General features: G+C 49.0%; 1 protein-coding gene across 1 annotated transcript in view; it reads left to right on the top strand.

Annotated features, from left to right (window-relative positions):
* The first annotated feature begins 10,869 nt into the window (after nt 1–10,869).
* Nucleotides 10,870–22,797, top strand: part of LOC138789253 (uncharacterized) — a 30,140-nt gene continuing 18,212 nt past the window's right edge. The window contains exon 1 of the mRNA XM_069967854.1: nt 10,870–11,066. Within this exon, the coding sequence (XP_069823955.1) occupies nt 10,992–11,066 (75 nt within the window). The 5' untranslated portion in view covers nt 10,870–10,991. The remainder of the gene's footprint in view (nt 11,067–22,797) is intronic.

Genomic DNA, 22,797 nt, shown 5'->3' with positions numbered 1-22,797 from the left:
CTGTATGTCTGCAGAGGCCGAGAGCTAGACTCCTAGGGATTGGAGCGGATCCTTGTGGGAGTAGTGCAAACTTGTTCTTTGCTCCTTTGAAAAATATATATTTTCCTGTGATTTTGGGGGGTAATAATAAAATTAAAAACCTTTGTCCAATAAAGGAGGAATAACCACTCCCGGCACCACTACCTTCTCGGCTTGGCACAGATACAAGTCACACCGCTATTGGAATTCCTCAATACTGCTGCTGGTGTTGCTCAACAATAAGCACAACATGTCTAATAATATGCGTAGAACAATTGTGGCACTCACCCATGTAAAAAGCCTTTATTGTGTAGCAGCTCGGTGAAGACGCTGACAAGTGACTGGGCTACAGCCGTTTCACACGCATGCGCAGCGTGCTTCCTCAAGGCCCTCAGGGGCTACATGGGTGAGTGCCACAATTCTTCTAAGGATATTAATAAAATAAAAAACCATTTAACCCCTTAGGGACCGATCCTATTTGGGTCTTAATGACCAGGCTCATTTTTCAAAATCTGACCTGTCTCACTCTATGTGCTTATAGCTCAGTGATGCTTTAACATATGCTAGCAATTCTGAGAATGTTTTTTCATCACATATGGTACTTTGTGTTAATGGCAAAATTTGGTCACTATCTTTTGTGTTTTTTTGTGAAAAACATAAAAATATCATGAAAAATTAGAAAAATTTGCACTTTACAAACTTTGAAATTCTCGGCTTCTAAAAAAAGAAAGTCGTATCACATTAATTAGTTAGTAAATCACATTATCAATATGTCCTCTTTATTCTGGCTTCATTTCGTAAACATTTTTTACTTTTCTTGGGTGTTACGGGGCTTAGAAATGTATCAGCAAATTATCAAGTTTTCATAAAATTTTCAAAACTGATTTTTTTAGGGACCAGTTCTTTTTTTAAGTGGGTTTTGGAGGCTTGTATACTTGAAACCCCCATAAGTGACCCCATTTTGGAAACTACACACCCTAAGGAATTAATCTAGTGGTATAATGAGCAGTTTGACCCTACAGGGGCTGGAGGAAAGTATTCACCATTAGGCCACAAAAAAATGGAAAATAGAAATTTTCAAATAATATGTTTGTTCAGATTAAAGTATCTCATTTTCACAAGCAACAGGAGAGAAAATGCACCCCGAAATTTGTAACGCAGGTTCTCCTCAGTACAACGGTACCCCATATGTGGGTGTAAACCACTGTATGGGCGCACAGCACGCCTCAGAAGGGAAGGAGCACCAATTATCATTTTCAGTGCAGATTTTGCTGTACAAGTTTTCAGGCGCCAGGCGCATTTGCAGAGCCCCTGTAGTGCCAGCGAAGTGAAACCCCCCCAAAAGTCACCCCATTTTGGAAAGGTAACCCCTCAAAACATACGTCTTGGGGTGCGGTGAGCATTTTGACCCCACAGGTATTAGAGGAAAGTATTCAAAATTAGACAGTAAAAATTAAAAACTAGAAATTTTCTAATAATATGTTTGTTTAGTTAGAAATTTCTCAATTTCTCAAGGAACAGGAGAGAAAAGGCACCCCAAAATCTGTAACGCAGGTTCTCCTGAGTAGAATGGCACCCTATATGTGGGCATAAACCACTGTATGGGCACACAGCGGGGCTCAGAAGGAAGGGAGTACCAATTAGCATTTGCAGTGCAGATTTTTCTGAAGAAGTTTCCGAGCTCCAGGTGCGTTTGCAGAGCCCTTGTCGTGTCTGCAGAAGAGAAACCCCCCAAAAGTCACCCCATTTTGGAAAGTGCACCCCTCAAAGAATTCATCTTGGGGTGCAGTAAGCATTTTGACCCCACAGGTATTAGAGGAAAGGATTCAAAATTAGACAGTAAAAATGAAAAACTCGAATTTTTCCAATAATGTTTGTTTAGTTTGAAATGTCTCAATTTCACAAGGAAAGGGAGAGAAAATTTACCCCAAAATCTGTAACGCAGGTTCTCCTGAGTACAACAGTACCTCATATGTGGGCATAAACCACTGTATGGGCACACAGCAGGGCTCAGAAAGAAAGGAGCGTCATTTTGCTGGAGCAAAACCACAGCTAGTATCGTTATTAGAATAGCGCAGTTGCTAAAGAAAAACATTTTTTTTAAATGAGATTACAGGTAATCTGGGGTGATGACAGGCAACCTTGGAGTGTTTACTTGCTATCTGGGGTGGTGACGAGCAATCTGGGGTGGTACGAGCAGTCTGTGGCAATCTGGGATGTTTATGGGCAATCTGGGGGTGTTTACTGGCTATCTGGGGGTGGTTACAGGCAATCTGGGGTGGTCACGGGCAATCTGGGGGTGTTTAATGGCTATCTGGGGGTGTTTACTGGCTATATGGGGTGGTAACGGACAATCTGGGGGTGTTTACCGGCTATTTAGGGGTGTTTACTGGCTATATGGGGTGGTAACGGACAATCTGGGGCTGTTTACTGGCTATCTGGGGTGGTGACGGGCAATCTGGGGGGGAGGGGGTCACAGGCAAACTGGGGCGGTGATGGGCAATCGGGGCGGGGGGTCACAGGCAAACTGGGGTGGTGATGGGCAATCTGGGTGAGGAGTGACAGGCAATCTGGGGTGGTTACGGGCAATCTGGGGTGGTGACGGGTAATCTGAGCGGTTACAGGTAAACTGGAATGATTGTGAATAATCTGGGGTGGTTACGGGCAATCTGGGGTGGTTACGGGTAATCTGAGCGGTTACAGGTAAACTGGAGTGGTTGTGAATAATCTGGGGTGGTTACAGGTAATGCGGGGTGGTTACAGGTAATGCGAGGTGGTTACAGGTAATCCGGGGCACTTGACTTTTTATCCCGTCACCAATGATTTATGGTGACAGGGGATAAAAAGTGCCTCCTTCCTCATGCGCGAGGAGCATGAGGAAGGAGGAGCTTTATCCTCCGAAACGTCCGCAGGACACCAGGTGGACGCTTGGGTGTCTGGATCAGCCTGTGAGCTGAAGTGTACCTAGTATCTTGAAAGAAAATAAAGAAACATATTGGATGGCAGTTCCAGTGTTTGGATTCCTTCCTACATGGGTATCCCGCTCGGCAAGAGGACTATTATCTTATGATACTCAGGTACTCCTGTGTTTTACACATATTCACTCTCACTACTTTCTTGTTATATTGACACTCTGATCACTGTCATGCTTTAACAGCGGCATTTAACGGGTTACACTGCCCGGAGCGGAGAATCATCCTGCTAGGCAGTTTTCAGATCTCATTCAACTTACTCAGGCTTCCATACTCCTCCCAGTAATCCCAGTGCTATAACTTTCTATGGGTCCTGCTTCTTAATAGTTTGTCTTATATCTTCTGCTGCCATCAAGTGGTGAGATCTGGTAATACCAGTAGAATGCTTGTAACCATGTTTCATAAATCTCCATGTGTTTTTTAGTTGTGCTTTTCAGGGAGAAAAGCGCCACTGTCTGGTCTCCAGGGGTTAACCTAACCCCATGTGGACCAGATTGTGGTCTAGGGGTGGCATTTTGGTCCACAGGGGGTTAACTTATCATCCGATCTTCTCCCGATCTTCTTTTGATCAGCGACTGCAGCGGGAACAGTACATTGGCTGATTCTGGGGCGCCATTTATGAAGAGGCAAAGTCTGGCACACTTGGATTTCATGTGCCAGGCTCTAGTGAAGAGCGAAGACGTTGGTGGTGAGTATCAACAGGGCCCCCTTCTCCCCCAGCACTGTACTCATCCCAGCAAGGAAGGAGGGCAATTAACCCCTTCCTTGCTGGGATGGGTATATTGTGACATCATTGTGGCCCCCATGGGGTTAATTGAGCATGCCATGCATTCTCACTTTACCCCCTGGGGGCCACATTGTTTAGTCTGGCACACAAGAGATTAAGCATGGATGTCATGCATCCATATATAATCCAGGGCCGTATTAGCAGCTGCTGCTGCCCTAGGCACTAAACTTGAAGATGCCCCACCACAGGATTGGTAGATTGGTAGGTAATAGCTCCAGGTGTCACATTTGACACTGTCACACCAGAGCTGATCAATACCACCATACTGTGACTGGATAACACTACCATACTGTGACTGGATAACACCATCCTACCAGTCTCCCTCTTTCTTTCCCCTGCTCTCTGGTGCTGCCCCCCTGCAAGGTGCCGCCCTAGGCAGCGGACCATGGGTGCCTAGTGGTAAATACGGCCCTGACCTAACCCCTTGTGTGCCATACTGTAAGCAGCATCTGCTAAGAAGCTGCATACTGTAAGGTGCAGAATACCTGTCACAATGATGGGTGTTCTGCTACTGGCATTTATTTTGTGTGTTTTTCCCTTTTGTTTTTCAGATTTCGGTATCCTGTGGATTACGTCAGATTCGTTGGACTATGTTGACTATGACCAGCGTTTTTTTTTTTTATAAAATGGTCAACGAGGGGTATGGGGTGTTCCTTTTTAAATAAAATACTTTTCCTTATTGTGTTGTGTTTTATTCTTTACTTTAAGACTTTGTATTGGAAGCTGTCTGATAGATGGCTAACACTAATCTCCCCCAATATTACTCCAGTACCCAATGCCACCAGGGGTACTGGGAAGAGCCAGGTACCAGTAGTCCTGGAGAGTTGAAATTGGCGTTCCTGGACTGGGCGGTAGCAGGCTGGGAGGGCCAAAAAAATGATGAATACCTCCGTACCCCCTCTGCGTGCTGCAGCACCCCCTGTAACACTCCTTCTCCGCCTCTCCGGCGCAGATTGGGCCGATGCAAATAAAATATTCGCAGATAGACCATTTGTGAAAATTTTTACGCCTATCAGGCCCATCTGCTCCTAAAAAAGGCATTTAGCCTTTTAATAGCTGCCCCCCGTTGTCTCTATTATGCGGAGCAATAATCACCCTTATTCGGCCAACTGTACTTTGCTGGGAGGGTTAATCACAGTGAGGTCTCCAGCAACTTGACGTCAGATTAACCCTCCCTGCATTATAGAGAGCAGTGACAGCCAGGAACACGAGCCTTCCTTAGGATAGAGATCAGAGCAGAGACATGAGAACAGCTCAGACCAAGCTTTTTGTGTCTTCAGCAGAAAGCAGCAGCTCAGAACTGGGGGAAGGTGACTAAAATGCAGCAGCAGGGGAATGGAGCATGTGAGAATAACTTTTCTATTTTTAAAGGGAATGCTGATCCACTGCATTTTAAGGTATTCAAATTTTAAGGTATTTCTCAGAAAACAACTTTAAATTGGTTGCTGCTGGATCAGAGGTGAATTCTACAATGCCGGTGAAAATTCTAGTCTCAATGCCTATGAACACGCATGAGACCATCATGCGCAAGACCGAAGACTGTAATGCACACAACCCTAATGGATCAGAATGGGGGTGGTGCGCATTATAGTCTCATGCCTGTTCATAGCCACGGAGACTCGAATTTTCACCCGATATATGGAATTCACCACTGATCCGACAGCAGCCCTGATGACCATTGGCACCGCAATGATGAGGCGACCTGAGTCGTCTGCCTCAGGCGGCGCCACCAGCTGTCATTATGAGGGCGGCATTCAGTGGCAGATTATAATATGGGCGGTTCGGGCGGCCGCCCACATTATAATCCGCCACTGATTGTACCATGTACCGGAGACCCCCGCACCCGGACAGCATCTGTAATTAGATGCTGGGAGCGGGGGAGACTGTATTAATAAGCGCCGCGCTGTAGTAACAGCACCGCGCGGCTGAATCATTACAGCGCGGCGCTTATGAATACAGTCTCCCCCGCTCCCAGCATCTAATTACAGATGCTGTCCGGGCGCGGGGGTCTCCGGTACCGGCATTCCACGGCCGTGATCCGGCAGGATCACGGAACGTGGGAATGCAGCCTTAGTCCCCCGGGTGATGCGCGGCTGCCGGAGGTGTCCCGTCCTGTCCCCGGTAGCGCGCGCATCAGAGAGCTCCCCGTGCGCCGGAAGTCACAGCCACAGGTGCACAGGGAGCTCTCTGATGCGCGTGCTGCCGGGGACAGGACGGGACACCTCCGGCAGCCGCGCATTACCCGGGGGACCAGACCAGAGAGGCTCGACGGGGGAACGGATGGCAGGTGAGTTGTGTGCTGTTTTTGTTTTATCTGCTGTGCGGGGGGGGGGGGGGGGGGGGGCATATATAAGGGAGAGGGAAGAGGGGGACCATCTATAAGGGGAGGGGGAGAGGAGGACCATCTATAAGGGGGGGGGAAGAGGGGGACCATCTATAAGGGGGGGGAGAGGGGGACCATCTATAGGGGGGGGGAGAGGAGGACCATCTATAAGGGGGGGAAAGAGGGGGACCATCTATAAGGGGGGAAAGAGGGGGGGCCATCTATAAGGGAGGGGGGAGAGGGGGACCATCTATAAGGGGGGGAAGAGGGGGACCATCTATAAGGGGGGGGAGAGGGGGACCATCTATAAGGGGGGGAAGAGGGGGACCATCTATAAGGGGGGGAAAGAGGAGGACCATCTATAAGGGGGGGAAAGAGGGGGGGCCATCTATAAGGGAGGGGGTAGAGGGGGGCCATCTATAAGGGAGGGGGAGAGGGGGGCCATCTATAAGGGGGGGAGAGGGGGACCATCTATAAGGGAGACCATCTATAAGGGGGGGGAGAGGGGGACCATCTATAAGGGAGAGGGGACCATCTATAAGGGGGGTAAGAGGGGGACCATCTATAAGGGGGGGGGGGGAGAGGGGACCATCTATAAGGGAGGGGGAGAGGGGGACCATCTATAAGGAAGGGGGGAGAGGGGGACCATCTATAAGGGTGGGGGAGAGGGGGACCATCTATAAGGAAGAGGGGACCATCTATAAGGGGGGAAGAGGGGGACCATCTATAACGGGGGGAGAGGGAAGAGGGGAACTATCTATAAGGGGGGGGGAAGAGGGGGATCATCTATAAGTGGGGGGGGGGGAAGGGGGACCATCTATAAGGGAGGGGGGAAAGAGGGGGACCATCTATAAGGGAGGGGGGAAAGAGAGAGACCATCTATAAGGGGGGAAGAGGGGGACCATCTATAAGGGAGGGGAAAGAGGGGGACCATCTATAAGGGAGGGGGGAGAGGGGGACCATCTATAAGGGAGGAGGGAGAGGGGGACCATCTATAAGGGGGGGGAGAGGGGGACCATCTATAAGGGAGAGGGGACCATCTATAAGGGGGGGAAGAGGGGGACCATCTATAAGGGGGGGAAGAGGGGGACCATCTGCTAAAAGATTAGCACCCTCCTCTCCTGACATCCTCTGTGCTGCTGGGACTTCTCCTATAGGATTAGCACCCTCCTCTCCTGACATCCTCAGTGCTGCTGGGGCCTCTCCTATAGGATTAGCACCCTCCTCTCCTGATATCCTCTGTGCTGCTGGCACCTCTCCTATAGGATTAGCACCCTCCTCTCCTGACCTCCTCTGTGCTGCTGTTACCTCCCCTATAAGATCAGCCCCCTGCTCTCCTGACATCCTCTGTGCAGCAAGGGACAAAACATTATGTTTATTGGGGACAGCAGTGTCGGGGGGGGGGGGGGGCAGTAGTGGATTATAATGTGGGCGGATTGACGGGGGAGGGGGGGTGTCATCCTATAGTTCGCCTCGGGCAGCAGAGAGGCTAGAATCACCCCTGCTGATGACAGATACATTTTAATAATAATAATTTTCAAGGTTATATTTTTTAACCTTATAATTTATTCTTGGCAGATGACAGTACCAAGAGCTCAGGAAATCTGATGTCTTCAGATTGTGAAGCTGTCGATCATCATATTACACAAGACACATACAGAGAACAAGCCATTATCCTAGAAATACCCTCAGCCCCACATAATGAAAAGATGTCATCTGATTCTTTAAAGTTTTTCTAAATCATCACAGAATGTAAGACAAAATATATATCACACAGGGGGTGTGATACATCACAGAGAAGAAACCGTCTTTATGTATAGAATATTAAGTATAAAGATTTTAGGAAACCTGTCCCCCAGCACCCAGGGCAGAGGCTACCTGACCCCCCAGTAAAGCCCGTCCGACCCCCCGGTGAAGATCCTGATACTTATCCCCTCCTGCCGCTCTGGCTCTCGAAGCTGGTCCTTCCGCAGAGAATAGATGAGCCCGACAGCGATTTCTCCACGGTGGGACTGGCTTTGGGGGCGTTACTGGCATGATGGGGTAAGTGTTGGAGGCTTTACCGAGGAAGGGGGACACCCCACCTCAGACCCTGGCACACGTTACGCCTCAAACTGGTTTCCTCAGGAAGTAATCCCCTCTGTTCCATTACATACACGGTGTGGTCAGCATAATGGTGCATTTACACATATATTTATCTGACAGATTTTTAAAGCCAAAGCCAGTAGCAGACTATAAACAGAGAACATGTTATAAAGAAAAGAATGAGATTTCTCCTCTTTTTAAATCCATTCCTGGCTTTTGCTTCAGTAAATTGTCAGATAAATCTCTCTATGTAAAGGAACCATCATTCAGTATGATGGGTAACTACTGATTGGTTAAAAGGAAAGTCTGGAAAAAATAACTTGGCCCAGTGGGAGAAGAAGAATGGGATAGTGTTTTATCAAACATGGTTAAAGTCTTCATTATTAAAAATTTATGAGAAGACCTTGTTTAGGATAATCATCAATAGACTGCGAAACACGCTAAATGTATTGTATAGGATGAGGTATCGGAGTAATGATAGGTGCCTTAAATTAGGAGAACCAGAAGCAAATTATATACATGTGCTTTGGAGTCAATGTTTTTGGAGAGAGAGGTGGTAGAATATATGAGAAATAAATTGGGAACTGGGCCCCCTTATAGTGCGCTATGTGGGATTCTGGGTTGTTCTAATCAGTTAGGTAAACATAGGAACATATTTTGAAATTACTATTAACGGCAAGACTGGTGATTCTCCGGAGCTGGATAATTGCCGCCCGCCATTAATATCCAACTGGGAAAACCTAGATAAAAAGGTACAGAGGTACGAAAGGATTTCCTTTTTAAGTAAAAAACCCCCCAAAACCCTCTGTTTATCTTTGGGGCAAATGGAAAGATGACACAGAGACGTAACATTATCTACCACTATCTAGCACTCCAATGACTGACTGTGCATACTGGTAGTTTGTGCCCATATGATGCAGCTGCACCCCATATAATCATTTTATTACCCCCTTCATCCTCCTGCAGCCCATCATCATACTACTACCCCCTTCATCCTCCTGCTGCCCATCATCATACTACTACCCCTTATCCTCCTGCCCTACATCATCATACTACTACCTCCTTCATCCTCCTGCCCTCCATCATCCTACTACTACCCCTTCATCCTCCTGTCATCCATCATCATACTACTACCCCTTAATCCTCCTGCCCCTCTATCATCATACTACGACCTCCTTCATGCTCCTGCCCTACATCATCATACTACGACCTCCTTCATGCTCCTGCCCTACATCATCATACTACGACCTCCTTCATGCTCCTGCCCTACATCATCATACTACGACCTCCTTCATGCTCCTGCCCTACATCATCTTACTATTACCTCCTTCATCCTCCTGCCCTACATCATCATACTACTACCCCCTTCATCCTCCTGCCCCTCGATCATATTACTACCCCTCCATCATCCTCCTACCCCATCATACTACTACCCCCTTCATCCTTCTCCTGCCCCTCCATCTCTATTTAAAATATAAAAAACAGCTATACTTACCTCACCTGTATGTTTCCTCTAGTCTGCCAGCGATTCCTCTCCCTGCTCTGCTTGAGAGAGGTCAGTCATGCCGTCAGGGGGCGGGGCTTACAGTGGCGGGGGGCGGGGCTTCCCGGGTGATACCGGGGACATGGTTTTGCCTGGTCTTGAGTCCAGGTATCCTCGCTGGGCTGCTGGAAACCTGACAGCTGCTGCAGCGTCAGATACTGGGGCCCACTAAGGACAGGCAGCCTCACTCTATGGCTGTCTGGGGGCCCCAGCTGTGGACTGTCAGTGGGAGTGGGGGAGGGGCCCAGTGGCCCAGTCCGACACTGTCCCCACCAATCCATTGTGCCTCCTGTAGCCAGATACAATACCCCATGCAACTCCATATGCCCCCTGTAATGAGGTTACACAGCCAGATGTACCTTTGTATTGAGATATGATGCATCTTGTATACAGTTACAATACCATGTAGACACAGATACCCCCTGTAGCCAGATAGATACAATTTCCTAAGTAGCTAGATATGAACCCTGCAGCCACATACAATAACCCTATAACCAGATACATTACCCCTTGCTACTAGATATGCTACCTGGATCAAATTCCATGTCTGCTATAGCCAGATACAGTGTGCCCCTGTAGTCAGATAGAATTCCCCTATAACTAGTTAGAATGACCCATTACAACTAGATATGTCCCCTGTAACAAGTGTATTGAAGAGTGTAGGGGACTGGACTTCTCCATACACATATTTGTTATAATGGCCGCCTATGGCAAACTGTGCAGAATAGTCAAGATGAACGTAAACACTAAACCCCAAAAGAGACCTGAACCCTACACAGGCAGAACAGGCGGGAAAGTAGCGGCAGATATGTAATAATAATCACTTATTACCCTTTTTTGTTTGAGCAACATTATCAAGTATCAGTATAAACCATATTAAAATACTGCAGCCAAGGGCATAGACCAAGATCTTATTTATCCAAACAAAAATAGAAATTCCCGCCAATGGCCAATTGTTCATTATGTATGTAATGTTTATATCAGTGATATTGCATTATATGGTTAGTACAAGTGTTTGTATCAAGATGTTTAAATAAAGTTTATTTAAAAATCAAAACAAAAGAAATATGACATCATAATACAACTGCTACTGGACCCTTCAGAACTTTATTAGGAGTTGGATCGTAAGTACGCACATCCAATGGCTCCTGGTATTTTTTGTTATTTTCTATTTTCAATCAGTTTTCTCCAAGTAATCTTTAATTTTTTCACCCACACAGGTGATTTCTGCGAGAGATTGACGACAGGAGGCGATTTGGAGACATGGAGGAAGAGCCGAAGATGGACATGGACCAGTCCGTAGAGGAAAAGGACGTTCCAGTTGTCTTCGAGCAACATGTGAGTAAGAATTCCCCATCCAGTACAGGGTTAGGAAAGGAAAGGGACTGAATAGAATGTCACTAGTTATATAAGATGTCATTTATTGCAGAGAATATAATCCAGGTAATCACCAGGGTGGGTTTATATGTACAGGACACAACACATAGCAGGGTATAGCAGATAGGATGCACTGTGGGATGCTTGTATAGAGATGGGGTTGTGTACATAGTGGGATGTCCTGCGCAGGAGTATCTGTACCTGTGCATACTCCTCCCTGATCACATGATCACATAGGTGCCCCCCCATAGGAGACAGTGGTGATGGGAGGAGATGTGTAGATTGGGGAGCTATAAATACCTCACACCCTGTTACTTATTCCCCATGTTCAGCCATTTCCAACTGCCATTTTGCCATGTTCCATGCAGGGGGCGGGGCTTAGTTGGCCATGATAACTGCTGGGTGGTGGCTGTGGTCTATGGCCGGGCTCATGCACTGTGTGTGTTATGTGATCTCCAGCACCTCTGCGGACATAGGAAGGAATATACTCCTATAAGGTGGAGAGGGAAATCACATAGCACACATACATGGGCCTGGCCTAAGACGTTATCCAGGTGTGCAGTAATATGTGACAATGCTATCACTGGGTCAGGATCTACTGTGTGATCTGTAATGCTAAATAAATAAATAAAATAATAATAATAATAATAATAATAATAAATAATATATATGGTACAAGATGGGGGTTGTAGTTATGCAAACAGGAGAACTCCAAGCTGTAAAACTACAACTCCCATAAAGTATAGTCCCCACAACATGATCATGGGAGTTGTAGTTCTTCAACTTGGAGCTCTCATGTTTGCATAACTACAACCCCCATTCTCATGTTGTGGTGACAGTACAAGATGGGAATTGTAGTTCTGCAACCTGGAGTTTTCCAAGTTACCTAACTACAACTCCCATCATGTAATGTCACCAGGATATAATGGTAGTTGTAGCTGTGCAACAGCTGGGGGCCACAGTAGATAGAAAGTGACATAGGGGGTGACGGAGAAGCCTGGAGTGAAATCCTCCCGACACATCACAGAGACGCTGAGATGCTGGTAAGCAAGGGGGGTGCTGCTGCACATTGTCCCTCTATGGGCTCTACAGGCAGACAAGGAGGCCTGGAGTGGAATCCCCCCGTCTTACAGCGCCACAGAGATGCTAGGGCCCCGAGGATGACCGGAGCCGCCACTTCTCTTACACAGTGAAATCCCACACACCCACACATTAAAGAGCTTCTGAAACAGGCGCACGGGGGGAGTTGCAATACATTGTCATGGCTATATGGGCAGATGGGGAAGCCTGTAGTGGAATTCTCCCCCAATCGCAGCATCTCCTCCATGCTGTAATGGGGGAGGATTCCACTATAGGCTTCCCCATCTGCCTGTAGAGCCGGGACAATGTCATACAGCACAGTGGCAGACAGACACAGCAGCCCGGCCATCCTCCATAGCGGCCGATAGACACAGCAGCCGGCCATCCTCCATAGCGGCCGACAGACAGAGCAGCCGGCCATCCTCCATAGCGGCCGACAGACAGAGCAGCCCGGCTATCCTCCATAGTGGATGACAGACAGAGCAGCCGGCCATCCTCCATAGCGTCCGACAGACACAGCAGCCCGGCCATCCTCCATAGTGGCCGACAGACAGAGCAGCCGGCCATCCTCCATAGCGGCCGACAGACAGAGCAGCCCGGCCATCCTCCATAGCGGCCGACAGACACAGCAGCCGGCCATTCTCCATAGCGGCCGGCAGGCACAGCAGCCCGGCCATCCTCCATAGCAGCCGACAGACACAGCAGCCCGGCCATCCTCCATAATGGCCGACAGACACAGCAGCCCGGCCACCCTCCATAATGGCCGACAGACACAGCAGCCTGGCCATCCTCCATGACATGACATGACATGACAGACACAGCGCTGTGAGTGGTCAGGAAATGAAGATGTCGCTGAAACAGGAAGTAGATAAGTTTTTGAATGAATCGATGCAGGTGTATGGGGGCTGCAAGGGGGGGTGGTTTAAAAATAATTAAATAAAAAAACACAACAGGGCAAAGTAATAGCACATCCTACAGATGTAAGAATAAATGTTATTTTTTGCATGATTACTGAGTTCTCCTTTATATAAATAAAAATATATGTTATGCATACTTATAAAGTAGACTGTACTCTGATTTGTTGTTAGGTGTAACATACATTTACTGTCAGATAGCTGCTATACTGTAAGACTAGACTGACACATGTGCAGTGTGGACACAACATTACAGACACCATAAATCCTGTTATAACCACAAAGGAGGGACACAGACTGTAAAACATTGTTTGGGTGGGTTCACACGCACCGGATCACAGCAGATTTCACGGTACTGAAATCCCCCCTAACCCCGTCCCACCTTAACCCACCACTACTCGGTGAATACTTTACCCGTTCGCAATTTGGCTTGTTTCTGTGGCTTCCGGCTCCCTGACATCCCGCTCAGCCAATCAGTGCTATGTCCCGCCGCAGCCACTTATTGGCTAAGGAGGACGTCAGGGAGCCGTGAGCCACAGAAGCAGGCCGGACTGCGGACAGGTAAAGTATTCACTGGGTAGTGGTGGGTTAAGGGGGACGGAACATACTGGCAGGAGAATGACATACAAAATGACAGTACCGTGAAATCCGCTGCCATCTGGTGCGTGTGAACCCACCCTTAAAGGTATCATGTATATGCTAAAGTTTAGAACGATCTTACCAAATGTAAACTGCTTGTAGATCAATGGTAGTCTGTTCATCCCAAATGTGCAGGGTAGGAAGATGTAGTGAGCACCTTTGTCCCTAATAGGCCCTATGTCAGGTGAACCAAACTACCCCTGCTCGCTCAGAGACCCGTTGGGGTATAAATGCCCTAATAAGTGTGACCCCTGCCCTGTCCGACTCCAATGCCATATTAATACCCTATCATTTACTCATAACTGGTTCCATCCACCAGGAATAGTAGTAGCACTAGGGCTGGGGGTAGTAGTAGCAGTAGGGCTTGGGGTAGTAGCAGCAAGGCTGGGAGTAATAGCAGCAGTAGGGCTGGGGGTAGTAGAAGCTGTAGGACCGGGGTTAGTGGCAGCAGTAGGGCTGGGGGTAGCAGTAGGACTTGCAGTAATAGCAGCAGTAGGGCTGGGGAATTAGTAGCTGTATGGCTGGGGATAGTGGTAGCTTTAGGGCTGGGGGTAGTGGCAGCAGTAGGGCTGGGGGCAGCGATAGCTAAAGTAGTGGGGTAGAAGTAGCTTTACAGCTGGGGCAGTGGCGAAAATAGGTGGGGGCAGGGGGGACTGCCGCTCCCGGGCCCACACTGGCAGGGGCCCACTGAGCTGAAAATGCTGTCTGCAAAAGCTATTGCTTTTGCAGACAGCCTTGGCACATGTGTGTAGTGGGCCCCCCAGATGCCATCAGGGACCTGCTCCTGGGGGGCTCACTAGGTCACCGGAAGCTGTATGTGGCCGGGAAGAGCTCTCCTCACTCACTTCCTCTTGCACGGTGCTGCTGCTGACAGCCCCTCCCCCTTCTCTACTGCACTATGCTGAAACGTCCCGTGAGGAAGAGAAGAGAGGGAGGATTGATGGCAGCAGCCGAGGTATCCTGCCTGTGCATGGCTGTCAGGGACTGAGAAGAGGAGCAGCAGCAGCTCTGACTGACAGTTAGTGTTATTAGGCTGCTGGAATAGGATAGACTGTGTAAGGAGGAAGCACAGGCTCCCCCACCTGATGCTGCAGTCTGGGGATCCCTGTACAGGCAGCAGCTTAGGTCGATTGCTTTATAAGTTTATTCCATTTTCAGCCAATAACTGTGACCCCCCTCCCCAGAGTCCAATCCAGCAATGGTTCTTTTTCTTTCTTTTATTTACCCCCTAATAGCCACATACAGTAAATGTATCACACACAGGGGTGATTCTAGCCTCTCTGCTGCCCGAGGCGAACTATAGAATGACGCCCCCCCCCCCCCCGTCAATCCGCCCACATTATAATCCACTACTGCCCCCCCCCCACTGCTGTCCCCAATAAACATAATGTTTGGTCCCTTGCTGCACAGAGGATGTCAGGAGAGGAGGGGGCTGACTTTATAGGAGAGGTCCCAGCAGCACAGAGGATGTCACGAGAGGAGGGGGCTAATCCTATAGGAGAGGTCCCAGCAGCACAGAGGATGTCAGGAGATGAGGGTGCTAATCCTATAGAAGAGGTCCCAGCAGCACAGAGGATGTCAGGAGAGGAGGGTGCTAATCCTATAGGAGAAGTCCCAGCAGCACAGAGGATGTCAGGAGAGGAGGGTGCTGATCTTTTAGGAGATGGTCCCCCTCTTCCCCCCTTATAGATGGTCCCCCTCTTCCCCCCTTATAGATGGTCCCCCTCTTCCCCCCCTTATAGTTGGTCCCCTCTCCCTTATAGATGGTCCCCCTCTCCCCCCCTTATAGATGGTCCCCCTCTCCCCCCTCCCTTATAGATGGTCCCCCTCTTTCCCCTCCCTTATAGATGGTCCCCCTCTTCCCCCCTTATAGATGGTCCCCCTCTTCCCCCCCCCCCTTATAGTTGGTCCCCCTCTTCCCTCTCTCCCCCCTTATAGATGGTCCCCCTCTCCCCCCCCCTTATAGATGGTCCCCCTCTTTCCCCCCCCTTATAGATGGTCCCCCTCTTCCCTCTCTCCCCCTCCCTTATAGATGGTCCCCTTTCCCTTATAGATGGTCCCCCTCCCCCCCCTTATACATGGTCCCCCTCTCCCCCCTGCCTTATAGATCCCCCCTTATAGATGGTCCCCCTCTTTCCCCCTCCCTTATAGATGGTCCCCCTCTCCCCCTTATACATGGTCCCCCTCTTCCCCCCCCTTATAGACGGTCCCCCTCCCGCCCCTCCCTTATAGATGGTCCCCCCCTTATAGATGGTCCCCCTCTTCCCCCCCTCCCTTATAGATGGCCCCCCCCTTATAGATGGTCCCCCTCTTTCCCCCCTCCCTTATAGATGGCCCCCCCCCTATAGATGGTCCCCCTCTTCCCTCTCCCCCTCCCTTATAGATGGTCCCCCCCCCTTATAGATCGTCCCCCTCTTTCCCCCCTCCCTTATAGATCGTCCCCCTCTTTCCCCCCTCCCTTATAGATGGCCCCCTTCCCCCCCCCCTACCTTATAGATGGTCCCCCTCTCCCCCCCCCCCCTGCACAGCAGATAAAACAAAAACAAAAAACAGCACACAACTCACCTGCCCTCCGTTCCCCCGTCGAGCCTCTCTGGTCTGGTCCCGGCTGATGTGCGGCTGCCCGGGGTGTCCCGTCCTGTCCCCGGCAGCGTGCGCATCACAGAGCTCCCCGTGCGCCTGTGCCTGTGACTTCCGGCGCACGGGGAGCTCTCTGATGCGCGCGCTGCTGGGGACAGGACGGGACACCCCGGGCAGCCGCACATCAGCCGGGGGACTAAGGCTGCATTCCCACGTTCCGTGATCCTAACGGATCACGGACGTGGAATGCATGTACTGGAGCCCCCCCGCCCCCGGGAAGTATCTGTAATGAGATGCTGTGAGCGGGGGAGACTGTATTCATAAGCGCCGCGCTGTAGTATCAGCACCGCGCGGCTGATTTAGTACAGCGCGGCGCTTATGAATACAGTCTCCCCCGCTCACAGCATCTCATTACAGATACTGCCCGGGGGCGGGGGGGCTCCAGTACATGGTACAGTCAGGGCCGTTTTAATACATTGGTGGGCCCAGTGCACAGCCCTCAAGAGTGGGCCCCCCCTTACCTTTCTGCACATTGTATAATGTACTGAATTTGCCCCCACACTGTATCAAGAGCCCCAGTACATACAGTAGTTACCTTATAACACTATTTCCACCATTCAGTGATTACATATTACATAAAAACTGCACTAAACAAAACAGAAAGATATCACCATTGATACCATTACATAATACCGCCATACCATGACCCCTATCAGTACAAGCCTATAACAGAGTGAAGTTACATCCAGTGACTCACCGGAGGCGTCTTCTCCGATCAGAGTCTGTCACCTTTTCTTTTTCTCTCCATCCAGCGTGGGCCACCTTGAAGTCTTCTCCTGGCTGTGAATCTTCTCTCCAGAATCTGCCAGACAAATATTTTAGGCTCCAACACATACAGTAGTTAGGTCCCTTGTACCCCTATACAGTAGTTACACCCCTCTGTACTCCTACATAGTTACACCCCTCTGTGCCTCCATAGTTTTAAGGTGTCCCTGTAGTATATAGACCCTCATGTGCTCCTCCAGTTATATACAGCCCTCCTGTGCGCTCCCCCATTAGTATATAGCCCCCCTGTGCACTCTCCCCAGTAGTATATAGCCCCCTGTGCTCACCCACAATAGTATATAGCCCCCCTGTGCTCTCCCCCAATAGTATATAGCCCCCCTATGCTCTCCCACAATAGTATATAGCCCCCCTGTGCTCTCCCACAATAGTATATAGCCCCCCTGTGCTCTCCCACAATAGTATATAGCCCCCTGTGCTCTCCCCCAATAGTATATAGCCCCCCTGTGCTCTCCCACAATAGTATATAGCCCCCCTGTGCTCTCCCCCAATAGTATATAGCCCCCCTGTGCTCCCCCTCAATAGTATATAGCCCCCCTGTGCTCTCCATAATATATAGCCCCCTGTGCTCTCCCCCATAGTATATAGACCCCTGTGCTCCCCAATAGTATATAGCTCCCCTGTGCTCCCCAATAGTATATAGCCCCTGTGCTCCCCAATAGTATATAGCTAACCTGTGCTCCCCAATAGTATATAACCCCCTGTGCTCCCCCATAGTATATAGCCCCCTGTGCTCCCCCATAGTATATAGCCCCCTGTGCTCCCCAGTAGTATATAGCCCCCTGTGCTCCCCATAGTATATAGCTCCCCTGTGCTCCCCCATAGTATATAGCTCCCCTGTGCTCCCCCATAGTATATAGCCCCCTGTGCTCCCCCAAAGTATATAGCTCCCCTGTGCTCCCCCATAGTATATAGCTCCCCTGTGCTCCCCAATAGTATATAGCCCCCTGTGCTTCCCAATAGTATATAGCTCCCCTGTGCTCCCCAATAGTATATAGCTCCCCTGTGCTCCCCCATAGTGTATAGCCCCCTATGCTCCCCCATAGTATATAGCTCCCCTGTGCTCCCCCATAGTATATAGCCCCCTGTGCTCCCCAATAGTATATAGCCCCCGTTCTCCCCCATAGTGTATAGCCCCCTGTGCTCCCCCATAGTATATAGCTCCCCTGTGCTCCCCCATAGTATATAGCCCCCTGTGCTCCCCCATAGTATATAGCCCCCTGTGCTCCCCCATAGTATATAGCCCCCTGTGCTCCCCCAAAGTATATAGCTCCCCTGTGCTCCCCCATAGTATATAGCTCCCCTGTGCTCCCCAATAGTATATAGCCCCCTGTGCTTCCCAATAGTATATAGCTCCCCTGTGCTCCCCAATAGTATATAGCTCCCCTGTGCTCCCCCATAGTGTATAGCCCCCTGTGCTCCCCCATAGTATATAGCCCACTGTGCTCCCCCATAGTATATAACTTCCCTGTGCTCCCCAATAGTATATAGCTCCCCTGTGCTCCCCAATAGTATATAGCTCCCCTGTGCTCCCCCATAGTGTATAGCCCCCTGTGCTCCCCCATAGTATATAACTTCCCTGTGCTCCCCAATAGTATATAGCTCCCCTGTGCTCCCCAATAGTATATAGCTCCCTGTGCTCCCCCATAGTATATAGCTCCCCTGTGCTCCCCCATAGTATATAGCCCCCTGTGCTCCCCCATAGTATATAGCCCCCTGTGCTCCCCAATAGTATATAGCCCCCGTTCTCCCCCATAGTATATAGCCCCCTGTGCTCCCCAATAGTATATAGCCCCCGTTCTCCCCCATAGTATATAGCCCCCCTGTGCTCCCTGATAGTATATAGCTCCCCCATAGCATATAGCTCCCCTGTGCTCCCCCATAGTATATAGCCCCCCTGTGCTCCCCAATAGTATATAGCCCCCGTTCTCCCCCATAGTATATAGCCCCCCTGTGCTCCCCAATAGTATATAGCCCCCGTTCTCCCCCATAGTATATAGCCCCCTGTTCTCCCCCATAGTATATAGCCCCCTGTGCCCCCCCATAGTATATAGCCCCCTGTGCCCCCCCATAGTATATAGCTCCCCCTGCTATATAACATTGAAAAAAACAAACACTTTTACTCACCTGGGTCCACGCGTTCCTCTTCTCTTCCCTCCTGTGGCCGCACTTCCTGCAGTCACAAGAGGCTGCACTCCCCTTACCCTCGCGCCGACGCTCTAGTGACGTCGGGCGCTAGAGGGAGAGCGCGGCCTCTTGTGACCGCAGGAAGTGCGGCCACAAGAGTGAGTGACTGACAGGGAGGGAGCCAATGGCTCTCTCTCTGTCAGTGTCGCTGCTGCTGCAGCGCTGAAGCGCCGCAGCAGCAGCGGACGGGGGCAGCGGCGGACGGGGGGGCCCTGCAGGGGGCGCCATGGAGGGGTAAGTAGATTACCCATCCATGGCGCTCCCCCCTGACAGGCTGGTGGCCGGAGCCCTGTGCGACCGCATTGGTCGCACATAGCAACGGCCGGCCTGCTCGGGGGGCCCCTTTAACCAGTGGGCCCGGTGCACGTGCACCATGTGCCCTCTGGTTAAAGCGGCCCTGGGTACAGTCAGTGGCGGATTATAATGTGGGCGGCCGCCCGAACCGCTCATATTATAATCTGCCACTGAATGCCGCCCCCATGAAGATAGCTGGTGGCGCCGCCTGAGGCAGACGATTCAGGTCGCCTCATCATTGCGGCGCCCCTGATCACACATGTGCCCCAACAGTGCCAAATCCATAGTGTTCATCTTCTCCCCTTTCCCCCTTAGGGAATGTTCACACTGTGTGTTATAGCCCGTCTATGGGAGAGTGTGCGACATGTCACTTCTTTAAGCGGAGATCGGCAGCAGCGGAGGAGCATGCGCTCTCCCATAGACGGGCTATAATACACTGAGACAGGTGGGATACCATACAATAAGAGTGCCTGCAGTCTTTTACCTCCAACGATCTTTGGGTATGGTTCCACTATGGATCAAACACTGAAATTTCAAGCAAAGGCAACACGGCGGACTTAATAGCTATTTTTTGTTCCTATGTGCTGAAATAAATCACTGATTTCACCTTCATATCGGAGTGCCGTTACCCATTTTTTGGACTTCTGTATATTGCACTATTTTCCACAGTGCTGGGGTGGCACCCGTTCTATACCTTATCCGAGTGCCGTGGATTTTTGCTTTATAGATAAATAGATAGATAGATAGGAGACAGACAGATAGATAGATAGATAGATAGATAGATAGATAGGAGATAGATGATATATAGATAGATAGATAGATAGATAGATAGATAGATAGATAGATAGATAGATAGAATATAAATATGAGGTACATTGATAGATCCAGTAGGAAACAGATATCTAGCAGCTCATCACATATCTTGAATTGCACACAGATGTACGATCCTAACATGAGAATACAACCAGCTGACATCTTTTACTGTCTAAAAGCTTATTACATAGCTGCTTTCTTCCAAAAACAGCCCCATACCTGCCCTTAAAGTGACACCGTCACCCCCTTAGTGCATTCTGACATCTCTACACAGGTGTAAAGGGTAAATTTAGTGTTTTTCATACCTTATTTCATATCATATGTCATGGTGCTTGTTCAAGTAAAAAGTGTCCTTTTATCATCTGCAGATTGTATTAAGTGGGCGTGGCCTCGCGGCACTAGCGCCACATAACCCCGCCCACAACGGCACGGTTGGCCCCGCCCTCTTGACGCCCATTGGTTGTCCAACGTAAAGGGGGTGGAGTCTAGACCTTTCGGCCAGCCTGTTCCAATGGCCGGCGAGGGGGCGGGGCCAATTGTGCCGTTGTGGGCGGGGTTATGTGGCGCTAGTGCCGCGAGGCCACGCCCACTTAATACAATCTGCAGATGATAAAAGGACACTTTTTACTTGAACAAGCACCATGACATATGATATGAAATAAGGTATGAAAAACACTAAATTTACCCTTTACACCTGTGTAGAGATGTCAAAATGAACAAAGGGGGTGACAGTGTCACTTTAAGCTGTGAGCGGTATTACAACTTCGATCTATTCACTTCCGTGGAACTGAGCCGCAATACCAGAGACAAATTGAGGAGCAGAGTGGTGCTGTGTCTGGGAGAAGGCAGCTATGTTTATTTAGTCTTGGATAACCCCTTTTTTTTTATTTTATTTTTTATTACACATAATCCATTACATACATTCCACAACAACTTAATAAAGTATATAATACCTTAACCCCACCTCCCCCCACCCTCTCCCACCCTGGCAGCACACGGACAGACAGAAAAAATAAATAAATAAATAGAAATTAACCATTATTCTGCAACCCCTGCTTATTCCCCCACTTCTTCCATATTTTCTGATATTTACCGTACCCTTTTCTCCCTTTCCTGGACGCCAGCCATATCTTCTAACCCTTTCCACCAACCCTCTCCACTCCTCCACCCATGGCCGGCGTTAGGGGGGGGCAAGCAGGGCAAATGCCCAGGGCCCCCATCCCCCAGGGGCCCCCTCCCGCAGTTCCAGTAGGAGAGGAGAGCACAGACAGCGTCCTCCAGCGTCTGGCAGTGATCCCCGGCTGCTGCCATCAGGGGTCACGCAGAGGCTGCAGGACGCTACTCGGTGTCTGCTCCCCCTCCCCCTCCAGCTCCTCTCTGCACGTGACTTCCTGCTCTGGTGTGGAGCTGTCGGGACGATGGAGGAGAAGGCTGCCGGGTGAGGATGAGAGCCTGCTGCTGCTGCTGCAAGGAACATGAGGGGGATGTACCACTACACCCAGCATGCTAGAGGGGGTAAGTATACTGTACATGTAGTGTGTAATGTGTATGAATGTAGGTGTATAATGGATGAATGTAGTGTGTGTTACATGTCCTGTGTAAAGTGTGTGGACTGGATGGTTTGTATCTGTATAATGTGTTTTCATGGATGTGTGTGTGTGTGTGTATATATATATATATATATATATATATATATATATATATATATATATAATGGTGTGTGTGTGTGTATATATATATATATATAGCTGTGTGTGTGTATATATATATATATATATATATATATAGCTGTTTGTGATTGGGTGAATAAATCCTCACTATACACTACTGGAGTGCCGTCCTTGTGTTCAATTTTTTATATATATATAATGGTGTGTGTGTGTATATATATATATATATATATTATATATATATATATATAATGGTGTGTGTGTATATATATATATATTATATATATATATATAAAATGGTGTGTGTGTGTGTGTGTATATATATATATATATATATATATATATATATAATGGTGTGTATATATATATATATATATATATATATATATATATAATGGTGTGTGTGTATTAGCACTGCTGACTCCAAGTGTTGAGGTGAATAGACTGTATATAGGAGCTGCAGCCATTCTCTGGCCTCATCAGTCCTATGTAATTGCTGCAGGTGATTGGCTGCAGCTCCTATGTATATAAGGCAATACGGTGAGAAAAAAAAATAAGGTGGTATTCAGTCCTTAGGTGGTGGTCACTGTATGGCGGTAATATTGGTCTGTATATAGAGTCATTATGTGGCGGTCACTCTTTGGCATTAATATTGCTCTGTATATAGTGTAT

Source organism: Dendropsophus ebraccatus, chromosome 4, assembly GCF_027789765.1.
Source record: "Dendropsophus ebraccatus isolate aDenEbr1 chromosome 4, aDenEbr1.pat, whole genome shotgun sequence".
Taxonomy (NCBI): Eukaryota; Metazoa; Chordata; class Amphibia; order Anura; family Hylidae; genus Dendropsophus; species Dendropsophus ebraccatus.
This window is presented reverse-complemented; position numbering and strand designations above follow the sequence as displayed.